This window comes from Chelonoidis abingdonii, chromosome 20, assembly GCF_003597395.2.
Source record: "Chelonoidis abingdonii isolate Lonesome George chromosome 20, CheloAbing_2.0, whole genome shotgun sequence".
Taxonomy (NCBI): Eukaryota; Metazoa; Chordata; order Testudines; family Testudinidae; genus Chelonoidis; species Chelonoidis abingdonii.
The window spans coordinates 6037603-6061562 of NC_133788.1; the positions used below are offsets into that span (position 1 = coordinate 6037603).

General features: G+C 40.7%; 1 protein-coding gene across 6 annotated transcripts in view; it reads right to left on the reverse strand.

Annotated features, from left to right (window-relative positions):
* The window catches only part of CUX1 (cut like homeobox 1), a 441436-nt gene that overhangs the window by 103639 nt on the left and 313837 nt on the right, over positions 1 to 23960 (reverse strand). For 3 of the 6 annotated variants that reach the window (XM_075074022.1, XM_075074021.1, XM_075074025.1), the window contains exons 12-20: positions 21053 to 21111; positions 17236 to 17284; positions 16014 to 16110; positions 14290 to 14961; positions 13179 to 13244; positions 11675 to 11776; positions 8371 to 9194; positions 5647 to 5812; positions 4991 to 5047 (exon numbers count right to left, since the gene is read on the reverse strand). In XM_075074022.1, the coding sequence (XP_074930123.1) occupies positions 4991 to 5047; positions 5647 to 5812; positions 8371 to 9194; positions 11675 to 11776; positions 13179 to 13244; positions 14290 to 14961; positions 16014 to 16110; positions 17236 to 17284; positions 21053 to 21111 (2092 nt within the window). The remainder of the gene's footprint in view (positions 1 to 4990; positions 5048 to 5646; positions 5813 to 8370; positions 9195 to 11674; positions 11777 to 13178; positions 13245 to 14289; positions 14962 to 16013; positions 16111 to 17235; positions 17285 to 21052; positions 21112 to 23960) is intronic. The other 3 variants (XM_075074024.1, XM_075074023.1, XM_075074026.1) reach the window with 2 other exon arrangements.

A 23960-nucleotide genomic window follows, 5' to 3' on the forward strand; every position in this document is an offset into this window, starting at 1 on the left:
CAGGGGCATAATATACAACGTGCCGCGCAAAGGCCCACGCCAGGGGCGCCTTGCTGACCCCCGGTTGCTAGGGAAAATCTCCTTCCGACGAGTGCCACCTGGCGCGCGGCACATACACTACTTGGCAATGAATAGATGTCAACATCATTCTCTCGAAGAACAACATTACAATAGGTGATGTAAATCCCTTCTTTCCAGTGGGAAAAAGACAAATCAAGGTACATGAGTCTTTCTTACATTTTCTTCTGTATGTTTCTGCTTGGGTAAATCTGGTCTTTAATAGGTACGTCAACAATCAACCTAAAACATATGACCAAAAAACTAAATTAATGTCACCCATAACAACGCATCAGCATTTCTTTTTAGTGAATTGGCCCTTATTTAGTCATTTTTTGATAATCAACAGCAGATTAGATTAGAGAGTTGATAGACTATAACGATATTGTAATATTGATTGAGTGTTTGAACACTTTATGTAGCTACTGTATTGGTTTTTAAATTGATTTTGGTTACTAATTCTTACGATGTTGTAAAACTTTACCAAAAAAAAAAAAAATACCATGTATAATGACCATCTGTTATGGCCTTGAGTCCCCAAGAACATTGAATTTTTAAATCACTTTCTAGTTATACCCTTTTGAAGGTCATATAGTTCCATATACTACGATTAATAGACTTACAATTCTTTTGGTGTGTTTTCTGGTAGTCTTCTTTTGACCTAAAGGGAAGAATCTTCGTCTTGTCCATACAACTGGCGGTATCTCCAGGATTTGAATTCCCTTTGTTTTCTACCTTTCTGCATATTCATCGCATCCATTCTATTTCATGGCTGCTACAGTGATCAATTGGCTACTCGGATATGAAGGAGATTCATAGCTGCAAAAAATGGGGATCCTAATGAAAGCTTTTTTTTAAAAATGCAAATCTTCTTGAGAAATTGCACATCACCCGACTGATTAAAAACCAAGATTTACTTTGTATTGAGATCTAGTCTGAAATATATATAAAAATCCTTTTCTTTTCAAAAATAAAAAATGTGTAACAGGATGGATAAATCATCATCAGCCTGGAAATGAAAAGAAAAAATCACGAATTCAAGTATAAAGTTTACTCGCAGATGTGATAGTAGTCACAGCATTGCAAAATGACAGGAAATGGAGGCCAGATATCTGATCTATCTCTAGTACATACCATCTCATACACGTGTTATTCTTCAAAACAGATGTTAACAGTATTTAAGTGCATTGAGTCAATGTCCCTATACATACAACAGAGTGATTAGATACTGTTCGGTCTTGTTTTAATTCCTGTTTGGGAAAAAAAGGCAAAGATATGAGTGTTAACCATCGTCTGGATAGGCACTGAGATTCGCGATCTCTCGAGGAAAGGAGTTGATAGGCCCAAGCTGGTCATCGAAAAAACTCTATCCTCTATGTCTTCTCATGATTCTAAGCCCTTATTGTGCATCACCCAGCTTTTATTCCAGAGGAGCACAAACTGTATACGAGGGTATTTCCAGAGTAGCTCAGTACCAATCTATTGAGAACTTCGATCATTAATCTACCGGTCTAAATAATACATGGATTTGCCTCTCTCCTGAGACCATGCTCAATTGACCAATTTATCAATCTGTGAAAGCAGCTAATACCTTAGTAGCAAGAGAATACGGTTCATAAATCATCTGGTTAACATGTTAAGGTTGAGAAAATGTGTTAGGTATTCGAAAAATTTGTCTGTATAAATATGAACTTTATGCCTAATAATATTGGAGAAGAAAGGCGATCTCTTAGACCTAAAGAGCATAAGCTACAGAATCCTTACATATACGTACTTAAATTCAAATTACTATTAGTTAGTTAAAGAGGCGCAATAATAATATTTAGTTACTGGGGGCCATTGCCTCATTGTTATTCTAGGTCGTTATCACCTTCAGTTCCAAGCATCAGATACCTCAGCGACAATTTCATAATTTATTGACTACCTAGCTAGTTGTACAATCTGTTAATATCACTCAATGCAGATCGATCAATGCCCTTCTACAGCAATCTGCGTCCTCTAACTTCTGTAAATCTGTTATCACTTTTAAGTACTAAAGGGCAACCATGTCTATTGTACCTAATCTGCGAGTGACAATGAGAATATCTTCACTCTCTCCATCACGTCCTACGTGCGGCCACTCCCAGACTATTCCCCTCTCCACTAGGCCGCGCGCACACAGCGAATTTCCTCTCTCCTGGCGAGGCACCGGCCCCTCACGATAATTCATAACACTACTTATAGCAACCCATGAGCCTCCACCCCACGAACAACGCACACAGGACTCAGTGCCCATAGGACTCAGAGCAGCCTGCCACCTGTGGTCAACCTCTAAACCGTGCTTTCGGCCCTCTCCCAGCGTTGCGGAAAGTCACTACTCCTCATCCCTGACCTCACTCCCCCTCCACCCCCCTCACAGGGCAGCCTCGTCCTGTAATACCCTCAGTCTGACACCTGCGTTCGCTTGGCTGCTATGTCCCGAAGCGCATTCCGACCACGTCCTATTATTCTATGGTCCATGGCTCGAGAGGCATCCACGCCTACAAATCTCATGATATCGAAAGCATGTGACTACACCTTCGCGGCGCGCGCACACCTACTTGGAATGAATATGAGCAAGCACTCGAAGAAGAAGTAAAGATACCATTAGTGTGTAAAACTTATTTGGTAGAACTTGCGCAAGGATCTTCTGATTACTAGCCTGATGCTTAAAACTCACAGACACAGAATGCAGAAGAGTATCAGATTATATTTTGGTATCAGAGGCTATTCTTGCAAATACTTAAATATATTAAAGGTTTGGACTCTTTTTTGTTTGTTTATGATATAAGACCATAAATCTATATGGTTGTGCATCATACAGAGAAGTCCTGAATGTTTAAAAAAAAGTCACATTGTCCTTGATTTTTACTTTAGCTATGTCTTTGTCTTCACTGATTTTGCTGGAAAACTTCTTGAAAGACAGTCAAATTGGAGTTGGAGCATTTTCAGCCCTCAAGTACAGGGGTGGGATGTTGAATCTTTCACAAACACAGCTTTTCTACCAACTGTTTGCCAGGCATTTGAATGGATATATAGGTGGCAACAAAAACTATCATCAGACTATCCTTCCCCTCTCAGCTGATCATGCTTCACTCTCTTGTTATCTGTGATGTCATAAGCCTATTAGTTCTACCAAGTATAAAAAGGAAAACAAGAAATGAACTTCTAATTCTAAAACTAAACAATTTTATTCATGTATTTATTATTTTTAATCATAAAAAGAAAAATGGACACAATCCCATTTTCCCCCTCCTTTGCAGGTCACCTTTAAGACAAGAATAAGGGATGGTAATCAATAATATGCCCCATTCAGCTAATAAAAACTTAGCACATTGCAAAATATTAGCTCAAGAGCAGTAACTGCCAGACTAGGCAGAGATGTGGAGCAGAACCTCACACTAACTCATCCAAACTTCCTGAAGGAAATAACTGTTAGCTACTAGTTATCCTCCTGGGAACCCAGAAGTTGGTCAGATTGCAATACTGTAGGTCAGTATTTCAACCCTTTCTTAATTACTGTTAGGGACCAGAAAAATGATTAATAATAAAAATATAGCCTTTTCCCCCTTCCCTCCCATTTGAAACCCTACTAGTTTTAAATGACCTGTTAAATGTATTATTTATGATATTTTCTATGTTTTCTTAAGTATTTATATATATTTTTAAATTAGAATAGTGACTGGTGTTGGATGAACGCTACAGAAAAGTAGCTATTACATACTTTCATGAGCAGCACTCTAAAAATGCCTCAGGAAATTTACATGTTCTTTAAATGCTTGTAGGTAAGTAACAATAGCTCTGTGATTGCAAAGGCTGTTTCTAATTTTATTCATGAAGATTTTATTTTCATGGTTGGTTTTAATGCTGACATTTTGCCTTTATTCATTCCATTTTCATCTAACTCCTGGGGAAAATTTAGAGAATTTCTCAATATGAGAAATAAATAAGTTTAGAACCATAACTGAGGATGCAAAAATATACCAACAAATAAGGCAGTTGCGGTATGTAGATCATATTATAAATGAAACGCTTCTGTTTTACAGCCTAACACATCTCACTGTAAGAATCTCATAGTAAGGGAAATGGTGGAAACTCCATTATTTAGGACATTTAACCTAAACTGAACAAATTATTAGAAAAAGGTACTGTGTTGCAATTGCAAGGAGATGGGCAAGATGACCTAACAGATCCTTTCTTTACATTCTGAACTGCTGTAATTCTCTCATTTATAGCGCCTGATCATCTTACAACCACAGAACACAAGTATTTCTCTTGCCTGGAATATAGTATAAATGGCTTACATCAGTTAACTGTATCACTGGTTAAATAGTGTGCGTGGGTAGAGTTTGGTATCTAACAGCAGGAACACAGCTGCTTTATACTGGGGCTCCCTACTGTAATGGTCATCCTCAGATACATCTTTAAGCAATTCACTCGCATTTTGCACAAATCTCTGTTGTGTTTTAGTGAAGGGGTGGCAGGGTGAGCTGCATATTTAGCAAATCTTCCTCAACTTTAAATTAGAAAAGCTGGTTTAGAACCACAACTGAGGGTGAAAAAAATGTACTAACAAAAGAGGCAGTTGAGGTATGTAGATCATATTACAAATGAAACGCTTCTGTTTTACAACCACTGTCACATGTCATATTGATAAACTATGGTGAAAAATAATACAGAGCAAATGATCTCAGATCACAGTCTTCCAGCCTAACGTATCCTGTTAAATGCTCGCATTTTCAAAATCTGCCATAGCAACACAGAAGGGATGAGGAATTCACTGTAAATAAAAACCCTGAAGGTGCTCCTGCATGTTCTAACAAAAAAACAAGAATCTTTTGGGCATCAAGGCAGCAGAAATAGAATAAAATGTAGGGAATTACTGTACAGCAAAGCATTTGAACCAGTTGATTACCTGAGCTTGCACATCCCTGCTGTAGGGAATCCTGCAGTGATGTCACTGAGTGGAGGACTAAATAAGAGAGAACAGTAAAATCAGAGAACAATAAAGGAGACTCCCAATCCACCAAACCAAGCAATAACTCCAATTCTAAACAGATTTAATAATTAGTCAAATGTTGATCTCAGTTACAACCAAGTAAGGGCAAAATCTGTCTTGGTATTACTAAAAACAACAACTAGATCTTTGGTACTTCTAAACAGCATAATAAAAACAATGGTAAAAAACAGAATTACAACCACTCTTTAAAAGTTAATTCTTTTATCTGATTACAGCAATCAAAAGTCTTCAGAGAACTTTAGAAATATCCTCCTCAACAAGTAATTCCTATTAAAATGTGACTGAATTTAACTTTCACATTTTTCTAGCTCTTTATCTTTAAACACCGCTATCTTAATTGTTAACTCATCATCTCCTGCTTAGGAATTCAGCAGAAACTAATCCTTCTGTGTAAAATCCCGGTGAGTCCCTTAACAACAGGTTGTGAAGTCAAGGTGGGCAATTCTACTTATATAAATGGCAGAGCTAACTTAAGAAAAAACTCTTACTTACTGCAATTTAAAAATAATTCCTCTCCTTCGATGCAAACAACATAGTGTAATTTTAATTACCTTGCCCTTGTTGCTGTCCTTGTGCAGGTAGGACACACTGTCCCAGCTCACCATTCAACCAGAGCTGCATACGAATAAATGGTTCTCGGCCTTTTTGTGTCAATTTACTCCATGGCTTTGGCCTGGAGAGCATGTCACTGACACTCCCTTGGGATAGGCCCAACACCTGAAATGAAGCAACCAAGAATGGAATATTAGCGTATTTAATTTAGGGGTGGGTAACTTTTGTGACATACTTACCATCGGCATATTGCTCATGTCATGTGTATATTAATCATTAACCAGAAAGCACAGGAGTAGCTTTAATTACATATGCATATTTTATAAGTAAATGGAAATTGTGTGTGTGTGTAAATATTGAGTTCAGGAAGAACTATGCGTTTTTCCTGCAAGAGCAAACACCTACAAGAGCACAGGGAGCTGCTTAATACACTGTATGATGTAATGTCATCAGCTGTAACGGGAGAATCACAGAGACCTGGTCCTAGCAGGTAAATTAAAACAGGAAACCATTTTCATGTATTTTGTTTTAAAATAAACATCCTTGAAACTTTCAAATTTACCCATCAATTGTGCTCATCATTTAAATCTTGAACAGCTTTGTTTTGTACACGTTAGCTCATCTTTAACAATGGAATTGCAACTGTACACAATAGCTTGAGAGAGGAAGTGAATACTGTCATACTGCAGCCAACTAAAACTACAGGAAGACTGTAGATAGGCAGAATGTAATTAGCTGACATGGAATTCAGCCAGGACACTTGACTTCAATATCCATTGTTTTACGAAAGCTCCATAGAATATCTAATGACCCCAAGTGGTCAAGCATTTAGTTTTATGTCTTATTTGAAACATGGTACTTGTAGTAGCATAATGTACGTATCCTCCTGAGACATTGATTCAGCACTGAGTCAGAGGGAATAATGCCACCTGCTGAAACACCAACACCACTTCCTGTAGCTTTAGATGCTCCTTGGTGGTCTTCCATCCAAGTAATGACTCTGCTTAGCTATGAGATCCGAGACCATCAGAACTCGGAGTGTTGCAGCTTCAAAATGCCACATTCTACAATATGCATATGTATCAATAAGGGCTCACTTAAAAAAAGATACTAATGCTAACTGGGAGGCTGGACACTTCGGGGCTGAGCAATGACTATATAAAGAATTCTTAACTAAAAATAAAAGACTGAAGAGCAGAGACTTCCAAATCCCCTTATATTATTTTTAAATATAAAACAAGAAATTTCAGGTTTCTGGAGTCCCTTAACCTTCATTTACAAAAATCTGTTAGATTTACTGATCTCTGGCAAGGATATTACTCAAATATTCCATGAGTTCACTTTACCACAGTGGTCCCCAAAATTTTCAAAGGTTACCTCCCCTTCTCGTGTCCACACAGGGCAAGAGCTGCAGCTCACCACAGGGGCGGGAATGGGGTTGTAGTGGGGGGGGGGGGGGTTGGAGGAGGAGGGGGCTGGGGCTGGGAATGGAGCTGAGGCCATGGGGTGAGGCTGGGCGTGGGGCTGGGAGCCGGGACTGCGGCTGGGTGGCACTCCCTCTCCTCCCCTTCCCCTCTTGGTGGAGGCTGATCTGGGCCCCCTCACCCCCCGAACTTTCCTCCGTGCCCCCCTAGGGGGTGTGCGCCCCACATTTTGGGGACCACTGCTTTAGTGGATATTAAATATCGTGTCTCAATATATGTTCCAAATTAAAATGAATGTAGCCGAGGAGTGACAGATATTGCAACCACATGCAATATGGTGAGGTCCATTTGTTTTAAATGAATGGTTTATATATGACTGTGTTCTGCCTCATGGGACAGGGCTACGACAGCTCCTCCAGGAATTAAAAACAGAGAGTGATGATTATGCAAATCAGCCAGATTGTCATCCCCCTCCCCCCCCAAGAGGTAAATGAAGTCTCCGGGGGAAGTTTGCACATAATAGCTCAAACTAGATTCCCCAGAGACCAATGACAAAAAAAGGACTTTTTGATAAATAGCCTGAGTTTAAACTGACTCAGGGCCTTCGTTCTGATCCAGCAAATGGACAGGACTTTCTGTCTAGGTGTGGGGGGGCAATCCCTGTGGAAGGGTTAGAAGAAATAGACCTACTAAGCCCTCATAAGACTGATGGGTAACCTCTGGTTAGCACATAGAAAAAAAAACATACTAAACCAGTAAAAGTTCCTGCATTGCTTGCATTTTAAGAATAAATGTGCTTGATTATAAAGAGCTGTGTAGTAACTTGTAACTACAGGCAATTATACTGTTCATAACCTTTACAGAGAAAGGAGAGTGGAGATCCTGGCCTGTTTAGGTAGCCTGGCTTGCTGAGAATATTACAGTGTAGTAAAGGAACTGTGCAGCCTCGGTCTCTGCCCGAGAGGTGACGACTGGGAGCCAGAAACCATTAAGTGGGTGCTCTTGGTGGACCACAGAGGAGGAATACACATGCAGTTCCCCTGAACTGTGAAAAGAAGAAATTAGCTTCGTGTTCTTACTGTAAGCTATTGAAGAAGCTTTTTGTATAGAAGTTAGAAGCAGAAAATCTGTGAAATTTAGTAAGACACGTGACTCATACCTTTCACTTGTAAATATATTTTGTAACTACTGAATGAAAAAGAAGTGTTGAGCCTTTATGTGGCAGATTCACATGCCTATACATAAGGATATAGCACTACATGTTTAAAGTGTTAGTGTAATGAAAAATCAGTTCTTTACCTTTTCCCCAAAGATCCTTTGGCAGATGCCATTCTTTGCTAGCTTTTCTTTGACCTGACGAGTTAGCTCTATTGTATCCACTTCCTGGTACATGTAAATCTCATACTGCTCAGGTGTCAATGGAGGAACTGAGGGTTTGGATGGCTTTGATATAGGTACAATAGGAGAGGAAGGAAGGGGGCTGTTTTGTGGTGTCTCACTGCGGCTTGCCCCAGTCATGCTCAATTCAGAGCTCTGGGAATATGGAGATTCAGCATTTGGCCACTCCTTCCAGTATTCTGAAGAGGATGGTCCTTGGAGTTGGCTACGATCTGACCTTGTCTGGCTGCTGACCTTTTCTTTTCCACTGCTGACTTCCTCAACCTTCGTATCTTCAGAAAGAGTGGTATTTCTTCTGTCATGCTGAACAGTGTTCCACCAATGGTCCTTCCAAACACCACGTCCCAATTCATTTTTAACATGCCTCAGCGCACCCTGTGCAGAATCAGTTATTCCATGAAGCTCTAAAACTGGTGTTTCCTGGTGCTCCTTTTTTAGCCCAGAGAGGTTCTGCAATGCAGATATATTAGAATCCATGACAGTTGAATGTTTCTTCAGTGACAAGGCCAATGGAGAATAACTGGAAACTGAAGACATTGCAGGTGTAGATATCAGTTTTGGGGACAAGACGGAAATGTCTGCTTGAGACAAAGGTGTTGTTTTTAAGGCAGGTTCAAGGGCAGCCTGCTGTGCTTCCATTTCACGTCGGGCTTGTTGCAGAATGGATCGAATGGCCTCATCAGAATTGCCACTGCTAGATGCAGAAGGTGGCTGAGCCGGCTCAGCTGTGAAAACAGATCAAAGATGAATTGTAACACTTTTTATATAATATACACATTCTTCTAACTTCAGTGCCACTGTAAATGTTTCCTAAAAAACCTGTGAGGGAACAGATGGTCTGTAGTACATTTCTACATATATATAAAATCTGATTTTCTCTAACTAAAGAAGACAGTTTTCAAAGTTAGGCCCTGGAAAATATTTGCAGCCACACATGCACACACAGACACCCAAACTACACATGTATAACTGATATGTGTTGCAAACATTTGCAAATATATTGCTTTGAAAAACTGACCCTCTTTTCCCCCCTGCAAATGTATACTTCCCCAAAAGTGATATTAACATGTCATGGTCCCAGCTACATTTACTTAAGCATTTGGTTCTCTGTCTCCTCCAAATGAATCCTGCACAAACAAAATCCAGGTCACCTGGCTGCACTGTTAGTGTCCTGTTACAACAAAAATAATCTGATAGGGTTAATCATTCTTCTACCCAAAACAGAACTGGAAATTTAAAAACTTAAGGACTTTTACAAAGAACTTAATTCTTTTCTTTCCAGGGCTGCCCAGGGGGAGGGGAGGGGCAAGTGGGGCAATTTGCCCCAGGCCCCGGGCCCTGTAGGGTCTCCCACAAGAATATAGTATTTTATAGTACTGCAACTTTTTCTTATGGAAGGGACACCCAAAATTGCTTTTTCCCAAGCCCCCTGAATCCTCTGGGCGGCCCTGTTTCTTTTCCTGACTATTCAGCTTTCTCTCTCTCTCTCTTTTTCCAAACCATTGAATGACAGGTCACTAAAAAGAACACGATTATTCAACAGTTTTCAAAAGTAAGTGTGATGTTCAGCCATAGTGGTCTGCATTGCCAAGCAGAAGCTTTGGAAGAACTCTCGATCTCTATCCTGTATGGAGCCCCTGGGCATCAAAGGAGAGACAAAGAACCCAACTGAAGGGTTTTACTGCTAGATTAGTGCTGATATGGCCTTCTTAAGCCTATGTATGCAGCAGCAGAGGTTGGAATTCCAGAGGAGAGTCCAAATGTACTCTTCTTCAGGGTCAAGAGATTTGGTCAGGTGGTCCTGAATTTGGATTTATAGCAGGCTCCACTGAAACCTCAGTTGAAGAAGAATTCCAAGGCTTAAAAATCCCATTATGCAGGTTGGGCAATGTGATCCACCTGATATGACTAAGGGAGCTGCGCACTTCAAGAAGTGGCCACAAATGAAAATAAATAGGATTAATATAATTATGCAGATTATCCTATAATAATATTCTGTGTCATCTATGCACGTTTTCATTCTGCCACCCTCTGTCCCTTCTCCTTCATGTCCACAAAATAAATCAAAAATAAGGACAAGTGAAAAAAGTCAACAGGGATGCCTCTTCTGCTTTATCTAACTATTTCTCTCCTAGGAAGTTTTAGGCTTAATTAATTAATGTCTGCAAAGCACTCTGAGATTCTCATATGAAGTGTGTTGCAAAAGAATATAGTAATTAATCTGTTTTAAATTACTGTATCTATTCCACATTTAGACATCTAATATCTTATTCTGTTCATTAAAAGCATCTTTCCAATACCCTTGCAGATTTTTTTTGCCATGTGATTTGTTTTAATTTGGAAGCTGAATATCTAAAGTAATAAACCAACATTTATATCTAAAAATGAAATTTAATGCAAAGCACTTTCTAGTGCAGTGCCAGCTCCATAAGTGGATACGCAGGATTGGAGAATTAGTTAAAAAGTTTTGATAGCTGTCAAATGCACAGAAAATTACAGAGTGGGAAGATAACCTGGACAGGCGGATTGGAAAAGGAAACACTGTTTGAACTGGGGCATGACCATTTTGAAGTGCATTTCTAAAATCAGAAAATGGAAAGCAAGTAAGCTCCAAGGAACAATGTACACCATGAAATAAAGCCCTGTAAAGGTCAGATTTGGGATTGATTATGTTATAATCCCAATTCATGAAAAATATAGTGCGGTGAGAACATACTAATTAAGGGCTAGTTCATGACTGGCCTAGCAGGGGAGTAGGATAGATTAAATCACTAATCACAGTGTGTCTTGGTCAGATTTTAGGAAAAGAAGGACAGGAGCTGTGAGGCCAGTATTCCCCCTCCTATGAGTAAGCTGGTAGAAATGGCTCTGCCATTCCAGCATGCTGACCAGAAGACATGGATCAGTGCAAGGGAGAACATATGCGGTGCAATGTAAAGGGTGTCACAATTTACTTCCCCCCCCCGGAGCAAGGCAAGAGCAGGAGAGGAATTGTGACTTTATCTAAAGGTTCCATCTAGCACTAAGAATATAAAGTAAAACTGAATATGTGTTATATACATGAACCCCTCCTCACTCCAAAGAAACTGCTCTGCAAAAATATGTTCAAGATTTTAAGAACATAATTAACCGACCAGAAAGCTCATGATAATTGTTTTAATTAAATTCTGAAGTAAAACGAACAAGAGACAAAGTGAGCCTGTACCTGTTTTCTGTACTTGCAGCTCCCTTTTGGCTTGTTCTAGAATGGATTTGATGGCTTCATCAGAGCCAGTCTCTGTGGTTCGAATTCTTGTGGTGATGTTACCTGAAGAGAAGAAGGAAACTAATGACATTAAGCAATCTTTTTAGCCAACATTGAGTGCAACACCTGCAATTCATTCTGAGAACAGTTTGCAGAGGTGCTTGTAAGCACTCATTAGGAGGATTTTAAGATTTATTGATCTTTACTAGTACTGGAAATTCCATTCTTTTCAAAAAATTTTCTCTGCTTGAAAATACATGGTATATTACCATTCAGCAGCAGCTACAGGATAATTTTAATATATAAACAGTAGAAGAATCAGCAGGTCATGTACTTACTCAGTGTCAAGTACTACACAAATTGTACTATGTAAAAAAAATCTTTAGCCTATTCCCTTCTTTGGGGCAGCTAAAAATGTGATGGCATGAACCACTTATAAAATATCACATTAGCTGGTTTGACCCTGTATGGTATCTGAGTACACTGTACATTTTATTCCAGACTGGAATCTAAAATAGAGAACACTGGACAGAAGAAAGCAATATTTATTCTAGTTTATTTTACCTCTCCAGGATGTCAAAACAACAGGAGAAATACATTTTTAAGTGTTGATAACGTTAAGATATTCCCCAACAACATGAGGCTTATTTATTGTTTTTCAAGCAAAGAAAGAAAGATAGAAAATTCCTAATGATTTTGAAGATTACTTCAGTTTAGTGCATTTTCCGACACGTAGTAATGCTCTATAAATGATCTACATATATCACTAATAGGAGCCATATCATTTTCTACCAGAAACAAACAACTCTTTTAGGGTGGGTTTTCTTTTATTTTTTGTTTTGCCATCTTGCTAAAAGCAAAATTCTGTCATTGGTCTGAAACAAGGCAAAAAAGTTGATACTTAAATAGCAACTCCTACTTCCTCAATTAGTAGTTTACCGATCTGATAGTCAATGATATCTTTGTCCAGGCTTTTTCATATATTATGCTAAGGTAAGTTCTATACCATTTTTAACAGCAACTTGTAGTGTATTTGTCAACATGTACTCAAAATCCTAGGAGAAAGATACCCGTAATATAGATGGAATACTTTTTACTTATTTGTGAAGGAATTACTTAATACTGGGTAATTTTCGTGCTTGGAAGCCACAAGGAAGACAATCAAACAGTATCGAAAAGGTTTTCATTATTTGTAATGCCACTTCTATCACTTATCTCTTTTTATATACACACACATATTTGGATGGTGTACGGAGAAAGTATCCAAAACTTGTCAAGTTAGTATGGTAGTAGTGGAATTAGGAAGTGAAGTGTTCTTCTAACCCATGGTTTGTTTTATACTTACTGTTTTTCCATCAGATTCCAGGCCAGAATCAAACTGCACAGTTTTAAGGAAACACACAGCTAGAGCACACTCTATTTTCTAGATATTAACTGCAAAGAAAAACACCTGCCTGTGACGTACCTTCAGACCCATTTCTTCGTTTCGGTACTTCCTGAAATAGTCTGTTCAGGTTCTGGCCTGGATTCTCTGTTGAAAAACAAGTTTGGTAAGAATAAAACAATCAGGGGATGATTGTGCTGACATCGTGGGCTGTGTGACATGAAAAGATAGCTGCCTGTCACTAAATACAAGAGTTCAAGCTTCTCTTAAACCCTTTGAGTCTTTGTCTGAGCATTAGAGGAGCATGCTACTTTGGAAGAAGTGAGGCTGACTGATTTGTTAATAAAAATTACATCTATATACAGAAAAGAGGTTAGATAGACACAAATAAATGTCTAAACATGGGTCGATAAACCACCCAAGTATAATAATCAAAAGGAAGAACAAATTATAAATGTAATGACATTCATTTTCATTTAATGAACATTTATGGAATTGCTCCTGTTCTTTCAACTATTTCTAGTTTTTTTAACAGCTTTCTTATCATTTTCTTAAATGCAAGCTTCAGTATTTATTTAAAATTAATCACACAGAAGTGAAAGTGAAAGTTACTACTTAAGATTTTTTATATAAATAAGCAAAGCGGCTTAAAAATGTGGGTTAATTTTTTTGTTAAACTAATGATCTTATGCATCACTCATGTAATTTTTTCAAGACTCACAGGAAAAATTGCCACCAGAGTTATTAGGGGCACAATAAACACCTGTTCTCTGCAAACAATCTCTACTATAATTCTGGAGGTATATGTGGTGGCTGACATTCTTGAGAGCTACTTTTCACTCAATGTTTCATTCCGATATAGGGCTATTCTCAATTAGGACAGGCTTTAATATACCAATATTCACTCTTTCCAACAAAAAATCAATCCAGTCCAGAGTATAAGGAAAATCTCGGCTTCTCAATGTCAAACATACTATACTATATAATTGCTGGAAAACAATATAGTCAGAAAATTAGATTTAGGAAAGTCATGTTTTGTAGAGCATACGTTCCTGCATCGTAGCTCTGTAAAAGAGTAAGGTGAAAAACAATTCTGTTGCATAAATGGCCTAGCAGGAGAAAAATTTTCACTGGTTTGCATATTCATAGCCCACGAGACCAAAGTTTAAATCAGTTAGTAAAGAGAACTTACCTCTTTGTCTACCCTGGATGCTGCGTAGGGCCAGGATGTTCTGCTCATCTGAGAGGAACTGCTTCATCTTGTGAAATGGCTCCTTGCCTCTCACAGTCAGTTTATTCCATGGCTTTGGCCGGGCTAGTATCTCGCTCACAGACCCTTGTGACAGTCCCAAGACATAATGTCCAAATATCCGCTGTCCAATATTGTGCTTGATCAATTGCTCTTTCACCTGACGTGCAATTTCTGCTGTGTCTATCTCCTCGCCTTCAGAGATGCTCCCAGCACTTTCTGATTGGCTGGGAGATGGGGCCATACCATTAACATCCGGACTTTGTTGTAATGGACTTTGGGAAGATATGGAGTTTGTGCTGTAAGGACCTGTTGAAAAAATCATGCTTGTGCTTCCTGCTTCCTGCATTGCCTTGGAGTAGAAGGACTGCATTAGCTGTCGCTGGAGGAGAGAGTTTAGTGCAAATTTTCCTGTGGAGGCCAGGGGTAAGCTGGGGCTTGCCAAGGATGAGCTGAAAAAGTCTTGACTTAAACCCGTTGGTGAGAACTGGTGTGTACCATTAGTATTGGAAGCCTGCTCCCCTGTGTTGCGGAGCAACTGAGAAGAAGGGGAGGCCGGCAAGGTTGCTGGACGCTGACTCTCAGGCTGGTCTTTCCCTTTTCTCCTGGCTGACCCTACAAGGAAGGTCAAACATAATGCATTATGGGGGATTAAAAAGGGAAAAACCAAGATAAAATGCAAAGTTTGCCCCACAAAAGGGAAAAAGTGCAGTTTTTACAAGGGCCAATGAGGTGGTGGTTTGTTTTTTTATTAATTTAAATTTTAATATGCCAAACAAGGCCCCCAAAACAAACAACATGCATTTCATGTTTGCACCTTTCTTGTATGTTGCAGCCTGGAGAATCCCCCTTACAAACTCTAAAACTAAAACAATCACATGAAGTGCAGTTATACAATTAAAATAAAATCAGTTACAAACAGCAAGTTTCTTTAGTGTCTCTTATTCAAGACATTACTCAATGGATTTGGCTGAACCTAATGCAGCAAACATTTACATTTGGAACAAATCAATTTAATTAAAGAAATCACATTTAAGTGGATGCAACAAGATTGCTCAGTTAAAGTCACATACATTTCAGAACATAGGAAACCCCAGTGCCAATGACAAATTTTAACTCTTTACCAGCAGCAAAAGCCATAAGCATTAAAGTATCTGGAAATTCCATGATGCCACCATTTAAAAAATTTGCACAGAAAATGTAAAATACCCACATCAGGAAAGCTAATAAAGACACAGCTATTTCAGTATTTGTTTTTTAAACTGATCTGCTCATGAAAATATCTAAGTATATCAGATAGGAAGATAATTGTATTCTACACGCAAACATCTGGCTTCACATTTGTGTGTGTGTTGGGGGGGAGAGGGGACTGAGCTTTTTGCGCCACTCCTGAATTTGCTACCAAAACTGAAACCAGCCTTTAATGCTACTATTTGGTACATCCTGCAATGCCTCCCTTTTCTAACCTTCAGAGCAGCTCTCAGGTCTCCAAGTCTTATTCTATTAGCCAGCCTATACAATAGCAAAATCAAACATTATTCAAGGTCCTTGTTGTCCACTAATCTTTCTGTCACACTCTAGGTTGGGCTCTCATCTCACATTCACTCTCCTTCTCCGCTCCCCAGATAGTAAACAAAGTATCATAGCAGAAAATCACATCAACCTACCGCTCAGGTCACTATTAGTGATACGCAGTGTGGCATTCTCAGACTGCAACGAGCGAGTTTTCTCCAGCAGCAACACCTCCAGTGGTTTGGATGCATCCTAAAGACAGTCAAAACATGAGGTTTGCTTCCAGGTTAGGCATGATGGTATTAAACAATTTAAGGAGGTCATTCAGCTATTGTGAAAGAATTCAGAAGAAGGAAGAAAGCACTTGCCTTTGTGATGACTGAGGCAGTAGAATTCATCATGCATATATTATGTGAATGTTCAGATTCCTGAACACGCTACTCAACAGCTATGCTGCTTAATTTTCAATGTAAATCACTCATCAACTCGGTGTTACTTTTTTTTTTTTTTAAATGTCCTGTTAATCATTTTGTTAATCCTACCTACTTTTCTATTTGTTTTTAAATTGTGCTGGTATAGTTTCCAATGAACAACTAAAAAGCTGTTTTAATTTGACTGAAGTATTAGTTAAGATTATATTTCTTCTTCCTGGACCACTCCACTACTTTGGCCTTATAGACTTCCTGGAAATGCTGTGTGTTTCAGTGCAAATAGACCGTATAATCATAAATTAAATCAGTCACAGAAATTGGCCATTTACCTTCCGCTAAATATCTAACCCTTGATCATGAAAAAGCACATTAAAAAGTAATCCTTTTTACGCCTGATATATTGATATTCAGTTTGGATTTCAGAAACAGGAATCCAATTCATAACCTTTGATCTTAAGGGAGATTAATGTACTAGATATTAGAAGTTTCTACTCCTTTCTCGGTGTTTAAAGGGTTGCTTGTTTTCTTTTGTGAATGGTATGTTCAAGGCTTTTCAATATTTAAAAATTGCTGAACAAGGTTTTCACCCTATTATTAGTTTAATAAATATCCAAGTTTCAGTTTACTTGTGTGTCAATGCAGCATGTTAAAAAGACTCAGTTTTATAATATTCAAGTTATTCACTCAAAGACCACCTGTAATGTCATTCTTTAACCTTAACCACTTAAAGGAAATGTAATTAACAGGCAAAAAATGTTCAGTTCAGCTTTCATAGCAGAGGCTTAAGAAGTCAATGATCAACTTGTGTACCACAATATTTTATGGACACTTAAGAGCCTGTAGCTTACAGATCAACAGGAAATTGTTTGTGCTTGCCCTAGATAACACAAAAATAATATTCATTAACTGAACTGAAGGATTAAGAAAACAAAAGTAGATTCAGTACCTGTGCACCAGAGCTCTCAGAGGGTGCAAATTCCATGGACTTCAGTATACTGTAAAGGGTGAAAAATTAGTTATTTTCTATTTCTTCCTTTCATAACAGTTCCACTAATGAGCATTAACATTATAATTTCCTACTCTCCAGGAACACCATAAGTGATAACTTTAACAACTTTCCTTGCAGTAATATAATCTGATAATGAATACAGAAAAATTATTCCAACTAGTTACTGGATAAGAAAATTTTCTCAAGCGTCATCTAATTCATTCTATATACAATCCCACCAGGCCAGTTTAGAGCATAAATTTAAAGGTTAATAAGGATATAACATTTTAAGCTGTCAGAAACAATATAAATTTATCCGTGAAGCTTGAAGGGAATGAGAAAGCTACAAAACAGGGGATATCACCATAACAGCTATAATACTGTATATAAAATACACCAGCTTGCATATAAAAAAAATATGCACAAATTATTTTTCTGACCAATGCACTACAGCCTAAAAGGCAGTTCTTCATTTTAATAACCTTCCATTCTACAGTATGGGGAAGACATACTGTTCAATATTTCTTAAGATGCATGAAAGAGCCATACATAACTTATAGAGCACTTTTTATGTAAAAAGCATATTAGAAATATTTAATCTTCAAAAGAGCTGTGTGAGGTAGTTCAGAATAAGCATTATCATTTTATAAGGAGAATCCAAGTCACAGAAAGGGTAAGGCCAATATTTTAAGATGTGTACACTGATTCTGGGTGCCACATTAACAGAACCAGAGTCTGGAAATAAACAAAAATCAGGCTATAAGTGTCTAAAGTCGGGGACCCAGAGTCAGAGACGTCCAAAATTAGTGGTCACTTTTGAAAATGACTTTTAGTTTAGTTTTAGTGACTTATGCAACTCCAGAGGGTCCTCCTCTACCGCCTCAAGTTATAGGAGTGTTTGCACCTCCTGCATTAGAAGCTGCTCATGAGAAGGGTCCTGGAAGAGAGATGGGAAAGGTGAGTGGGAAGGTGGGAGGGAACAGAACTGGAGAGAATATCCCAATTCTGCGGTGCTCCAGACCCATTGGTCTGAGGTGATATGTTTCCAGGCATGGTAGAAATGGGATAGACAATTCACAAAGGGAGGGGAAGGATCTGGGATCTGAACTGGTGTGTCACCACCGGGCGCACATTCAAAAGTTTGGCTTGGAGGCTGAGGGCTGCTTCGCTGAGCCTCGGCTCTGGTTAGAGGAGGACTAAGAGGACCTCCGTCTATTACTCTTGCCCCACTTCCTGCTATAGTCCTGCCTAGGAGGAGCTGAGTAGAAGGTTGCAGCTTGAATTGCTTCCTCTGGGGGGCTGGCATTCAGAGTTGCCCGGGAGTCTTTCACACTGTGGAGCCTAGTGACTGTTTGCTCTGAGAAGAGCCCTAAACAGTCAAAAGGCAAGTCCTGAATACTCTGTTGGACTTAATGCAGGAGTCCTGACACTTAAAGCCATGAGCTCCTTCTCATGGCTACTGTAGTTGCCACAGTATGGGTTGCTCAGCCCGGCGAATCAAGGGAGGCCTGTAAGGAGGTCCACGTGATGACCTTGCCTTCCTCCAGGAGAGCAGCAAACTCCAAACAGGAGTCTGCTGGCAGCAGTTCCTGAAACTTGGACAGTATGTTCCAGGAATTAAAGCTATGGCGGCTAAGACAGCCTGCTGGTTGGCAAAGCAAAGCTAGAGCCCTCCAGTAGAATACAGCTTCCTGCATGCATCTGATGAAGTGGGTATTCACCCACAAAAGCTCATACTCCAGAACGTCTGTTAGTCTATAAGGTGCCACAGGATTCTTTGCTGCTTTTACAGATCCAGACTAACATGGCTACCCCTCTGATACTTCCTACTGAAGAGATCCAGCTTCTTCGCCTCCTTTGACTTAGGAGTTGACCCCAATTGTCCTTGCCTTTTCTTTTGGTTGGCAGCCTCCAGCACCAGAGTACCCGACTGAGGATGAGTAAACAGGTACTCATGCCCTTTGGAGGGCTCAAATTTTGAGACATTCTCCTGAGCAACTCTTGGTGTGCACTGTTGCCCATGACAGGCAGTGGTGGAAGTACCCACCACTGCTTCATCCCAGGAGGATGAGGAAGATGTACCGGGTCTTCCTGGCCCTCTTGTTCACGGATCTTCTTGCACCAAAACACCCTGTGCGGTGCCGGGAGTGGTGCTAGTTTCCAGGCCTGCACCCATCTCGGTACCAGCTCTGGTCACACAGAAGACTCCGTGCCCATCTGCTGCCCTCATGCAGGTTTCCAGGCTATAGATGCTGATGATGATGGGACCCATGCCTCCGAAGCTACTGACAAGGATCCAGACCCAGGCCCAGGCCCTTGGGGGGGCTGGTGGTAGGCCCATGGGGCTCAGAAGGGCCATTGAGCCGGCAGCTGCCATTGCGGAGGCCAGGACATCATGGCTAGTGGCTGCCTTTCCTCTTACCTAGAGCAGTGCCGGCTTCGCCTAGAGGCATACGACTGCCTCCAATCCAACAAGGACTCCGACCTTGACGATCAAGGCGTTGCAGAGTGAGATATTGCCAGGGAGCAGTGCTGTGGTGAGGGCGAGCAGTGCTTCTTCATTTTCAGCTTGCCCCTAGATGGCATGGTGCCTCTTTGTGGCACCGGTGCTGGTGACTGCGCTGTCATAGCTATGAAGTCCCTATTCGCCTCAAAGATGTCCAGTGTAGAGGGAAGGTCTAAGTCCTCCTCCCGACACTCCCATGGACTTGACAGACCTCCCTGTGAGGCTGGAGTCAACGGTGCCGGAGAAGTTGGAGCAAGAGCAGGGTGTCCTGGTGCAAGATGCATCCCGGTGGTGCCTCCTTGCTCCACCACCTTAGTGGGAGAGCAACCTCTGTCTTTCTTCTTTCTCCAGTGCGGCACCAGTGAATGGGAGCAGGGCTGGGCACTAGCATAAGAGGAGATCTTCGGCGCTGGGGAACAGCGGTGCCAAGGGTACCTGGAGCCTGAGTCCTTTCTTGGTGCTGCGGCCTCTCTTACAGAGGCCAGTGAGCTCTGCGCCAAAGTGCTGGGCCTGGAGTCAGACACCACCCGTGCTGACTTTGGACAAAGGGCCGACTCTATGATGAACAGTTTCAGCCTAAAGTCCCTCTCTTTTTTGGTCCTTGGCCAAAAGCCTCTGCAGATCTTACACTTTTCCATTTGATGGGCTTCCCCCAAGCATTCAGACAGGAGTCATGTGGATCTCCCTTTGGCATAGGCTTCAGGCAGGACCTGCATGCTTTGAAACCCTGAGACCGAGGCACGCCCCAGTCGCCAGGATGGGAAACGTGGTTGGGGGGGGAACCCCCAACTGAAACTTATCTAAATCTAACTAAAATACTTGAACTAACACTCTTTTTTTTAAAAAAAAAAAAACTATTTACAGGTAACAACGAGAAAACAGTCCACTAGGGGATCGCTTGCTGTTAGCAAGAGAGGAGCTGCTCCAATGACTATCACTGGCGGCAAGAAAGAACTGAAGAGGCAGCGCAATGAAGGCGCGACTCCAGGGGGCTTCACAGCTGACCCGATGGGTACTGCTAGGGGGAAAACCTTCCAGCGATTGTGCATGTGGCACGCACACACCTACCTGAAATCGACATGAGCAATCTTTTGAAGATGAACAATTGTACTGGGCTCTTGACGCAATTTGAGCCAAAACACTACTTCTGTGCTTTTTGTGGTTTTGAGTTATTCTTTATTGTTCCAAGAACACAGATTTGTGGCTTTATGTAACAAGCATTTTTAATCTACGGTTTGTGAAGAAATTATGTAAGCATTTAACACTTACTTTAATTCTTTCTTAACCTCTTCATAGTCAGCCTGTGTTTTCAGTTTTTCTTCCAGTTGCTTTAAAAAATAATAAAAAAAATTATTTGGATGGAGGGGAGGGGGTAAACTTTCCAAATAGTCTTTAAATTGTTTCTTAGATACAGCAAAAAGTGCATGAGTCAGGAGTTACTACTGATACCTAATTTACATCCAACAGAAAACAAACGATAAATTAAATTAAACCAAATGATTGTTGATGCTCTTTTCTTTGTTTACAGAATACCAAGCATTGTACAATTGGCAATGTGACCATTTGTTTGTAACTGTATTGCATTACACAAATGTTAACATTTTCACAAAGCTATTAAAGTAAAAAACAAGAGTAGTATTTTGGAGTATGCTGTACTGCTATTGTATAGTCTTGTCTACAATAAGAAAAGAGTTCAAGAAGCTATTGACCAGAATGCCTTAGGCTTGCAACACTTGTTCAATACCTTGTGTCCAAACAAAACAGCTTGTAGCAATTGGTTTTATAAGCATTACTTATTGCAATAACTAAAATGATTATACACTGAAGAGGAACCAATAAGACTGCACCACTGAAACTTCCTGAGCAGATCTTTTGCTTGGGTCTGGCTAATCTACTGCAATCTTAATGGTGCGGAGAAGCAGCCACAAGCACCGACCCTCCTTACATAACCCATAATGCAACATCACACATGTGGACATTACCCAAAAGCCCCTATGCTCAACATCAGTGCTCAGCACTGTAAGATAAATGCTCCAGAAATCCTAAACTGTAGTGTTATGATTGTTGCCAACTATGATGTTTGCAGATGCCACATGACTGGTAGACACTGTACAAATAAAGAACTAAAAAGACAGTCCCTGCCCCAAAAGAGGTTACAATCTAAATCATTTCCTTGCTTAGTACAGACACAGCCTAGCTACGTAAGAGAATTTCTTGGGCTTACAACTTCCACAGACAAGTTGGGGTTGGTTCTGCTTTATTTGACTGGCTTAATTTTTGTTCAGTTAACTGATCCAAAATGATAATCAGTATCTGAAGTAAAAATAAATACACTCCTCCCCTTGCAACTTTGACAGCAGCAGTGCATTTTTGAAGCATGACACAAGCAAAGCCAATATATTTACAGCAATAAAGTATAAGGTGGAATGAAATAACCATGTGCCAACTTTTTATGCATTGAAAAATTGTGATGGTAACATCTGCACAGAATCCAAAAACTCACTAAGGATATGTCTACAGTATGAAATTAGGTCGATTTTATAGAAGTCGATTCCTTAGAATTCGATTTTATACAGTCTATTGCATATGTCCACACTAAGCGCATTAAGTCGGCGGATTGCGTCCTCATTACCGTGGCTAGCATTGATTTACAGAGCGGTGCACTGTGGGTAGCTATCCCAAAGTTCCTGCAGTCTCCGCTGCTCCTTGGAATTCTGGGTTAAGCTCCCAATGCCTGATGGGGCAAAAACTTTGTCGCAAGTGGTTTTGGGTACATGTCGTCAGCCCCTCCCCATTTCCGTGAAAGCAATGGCAGACAATCGTTTCGCGCCTTTTTTCTGGGGTTCTCTCCACCGGACCCGCTCAGCCCACTGCGTGCCTGGATGATTGGAACCCCCAGGCAGGCAGTGGGCTGAGCGGGGCCAGCAGACGGAGCCCAAGACCAGCAGCAGGCTGAGTGGCTCAACCCGCTGCGGGTCTGGGGCTCCATCCACTAGCTCCTGCCAGCCGGGGTCCCGCTCATCACCGCTCAGCTGGCAGATCTCGGTGAGGTCGATCGAGGTGCCTGGACAGACATGGCTAGCCTCCTCTTAGAGCACCGAATGGGAGTGACTCCAGGTCATTCTCTTCTTTAAGTTTCGTCTCATAGAGATTCAGTCCTGCCTGGAATATCATGCGAGCTGGGAGGCTTCTTCCTCAGGCTGCTCGCCCAGCTGGCAGCACCGCATGGTCGCACCTACCCCTGCCTGCCCCTTGCTCCCATGGCTCATGAAGCCTGGACAGTAGTAAGGAGCAGTTTAACTTGTGAAATGACAAATCTAGAACAAAGGCTTGAACTCTATGGGCCACATTAAGATTCTTTCAGAGTCCTAGATAGCATTCAGTCCCTATAAAAGGCTTCATGAAAATTTTCCCTCGCTCCTAACAGAAATGTTAATTTAACAGGGCAGCTGAAAGGGTAAGGAACCCGGGACTATAACTTACAGAGTGCTTCCATATTATTTAACTCATAATTGATATAATTCAAAGTAAAATTTCACAGTGTGGTCTGTTCTAAGACTAAAAACGCAGGAGGGGAGACAGAAAAAGGAACAATGACCTGTTTCTGCCTGGTTTTGAACTGGAGACGTTTCATGTGTTAGGTGAACATGATAACCACTATACTACAGGGCTATATCTATGGCCTTCCTGCTCACAAAGTAGGCATGCCCCCGCCCAAGGCTGACACAGTGTGGAGTGAATGTGACACAGCAACCTTGCTTGGGCAGAAATCAATAGCGTGGCATAATACTTTTGCCGTTAAGCAAACAGCAATTCTTTCCTGGCCTCTGCCACTGAATGCCTCCATGCATTACACTGTGCCCTTTCAGTGAGGGAGGACTGCATGAGCTCGGAAAACATCTCATCACAAGTGCGTTTTTTTCGCCTTCTAATCTGCGATAACCTCAGGGATGAAGATGATAGGGAGAGCGTAGAAACATTCTGGGGGGACTGCATGGTCACCTGTGCTGCTGAGTTCACCATGCTGGCCAAACAGGAAATGAAATTCAAAAGTTCACAGGGGCTTTTCTTGTGTGCCTGGCTAGTGCTTCTGAATTCAAAGTGCTGTCTAGAGCGGTCACAATGGAGCTCTCTGGGATAGCTTCTGGAGGCCAATACCATTGAATTGCATCCATGC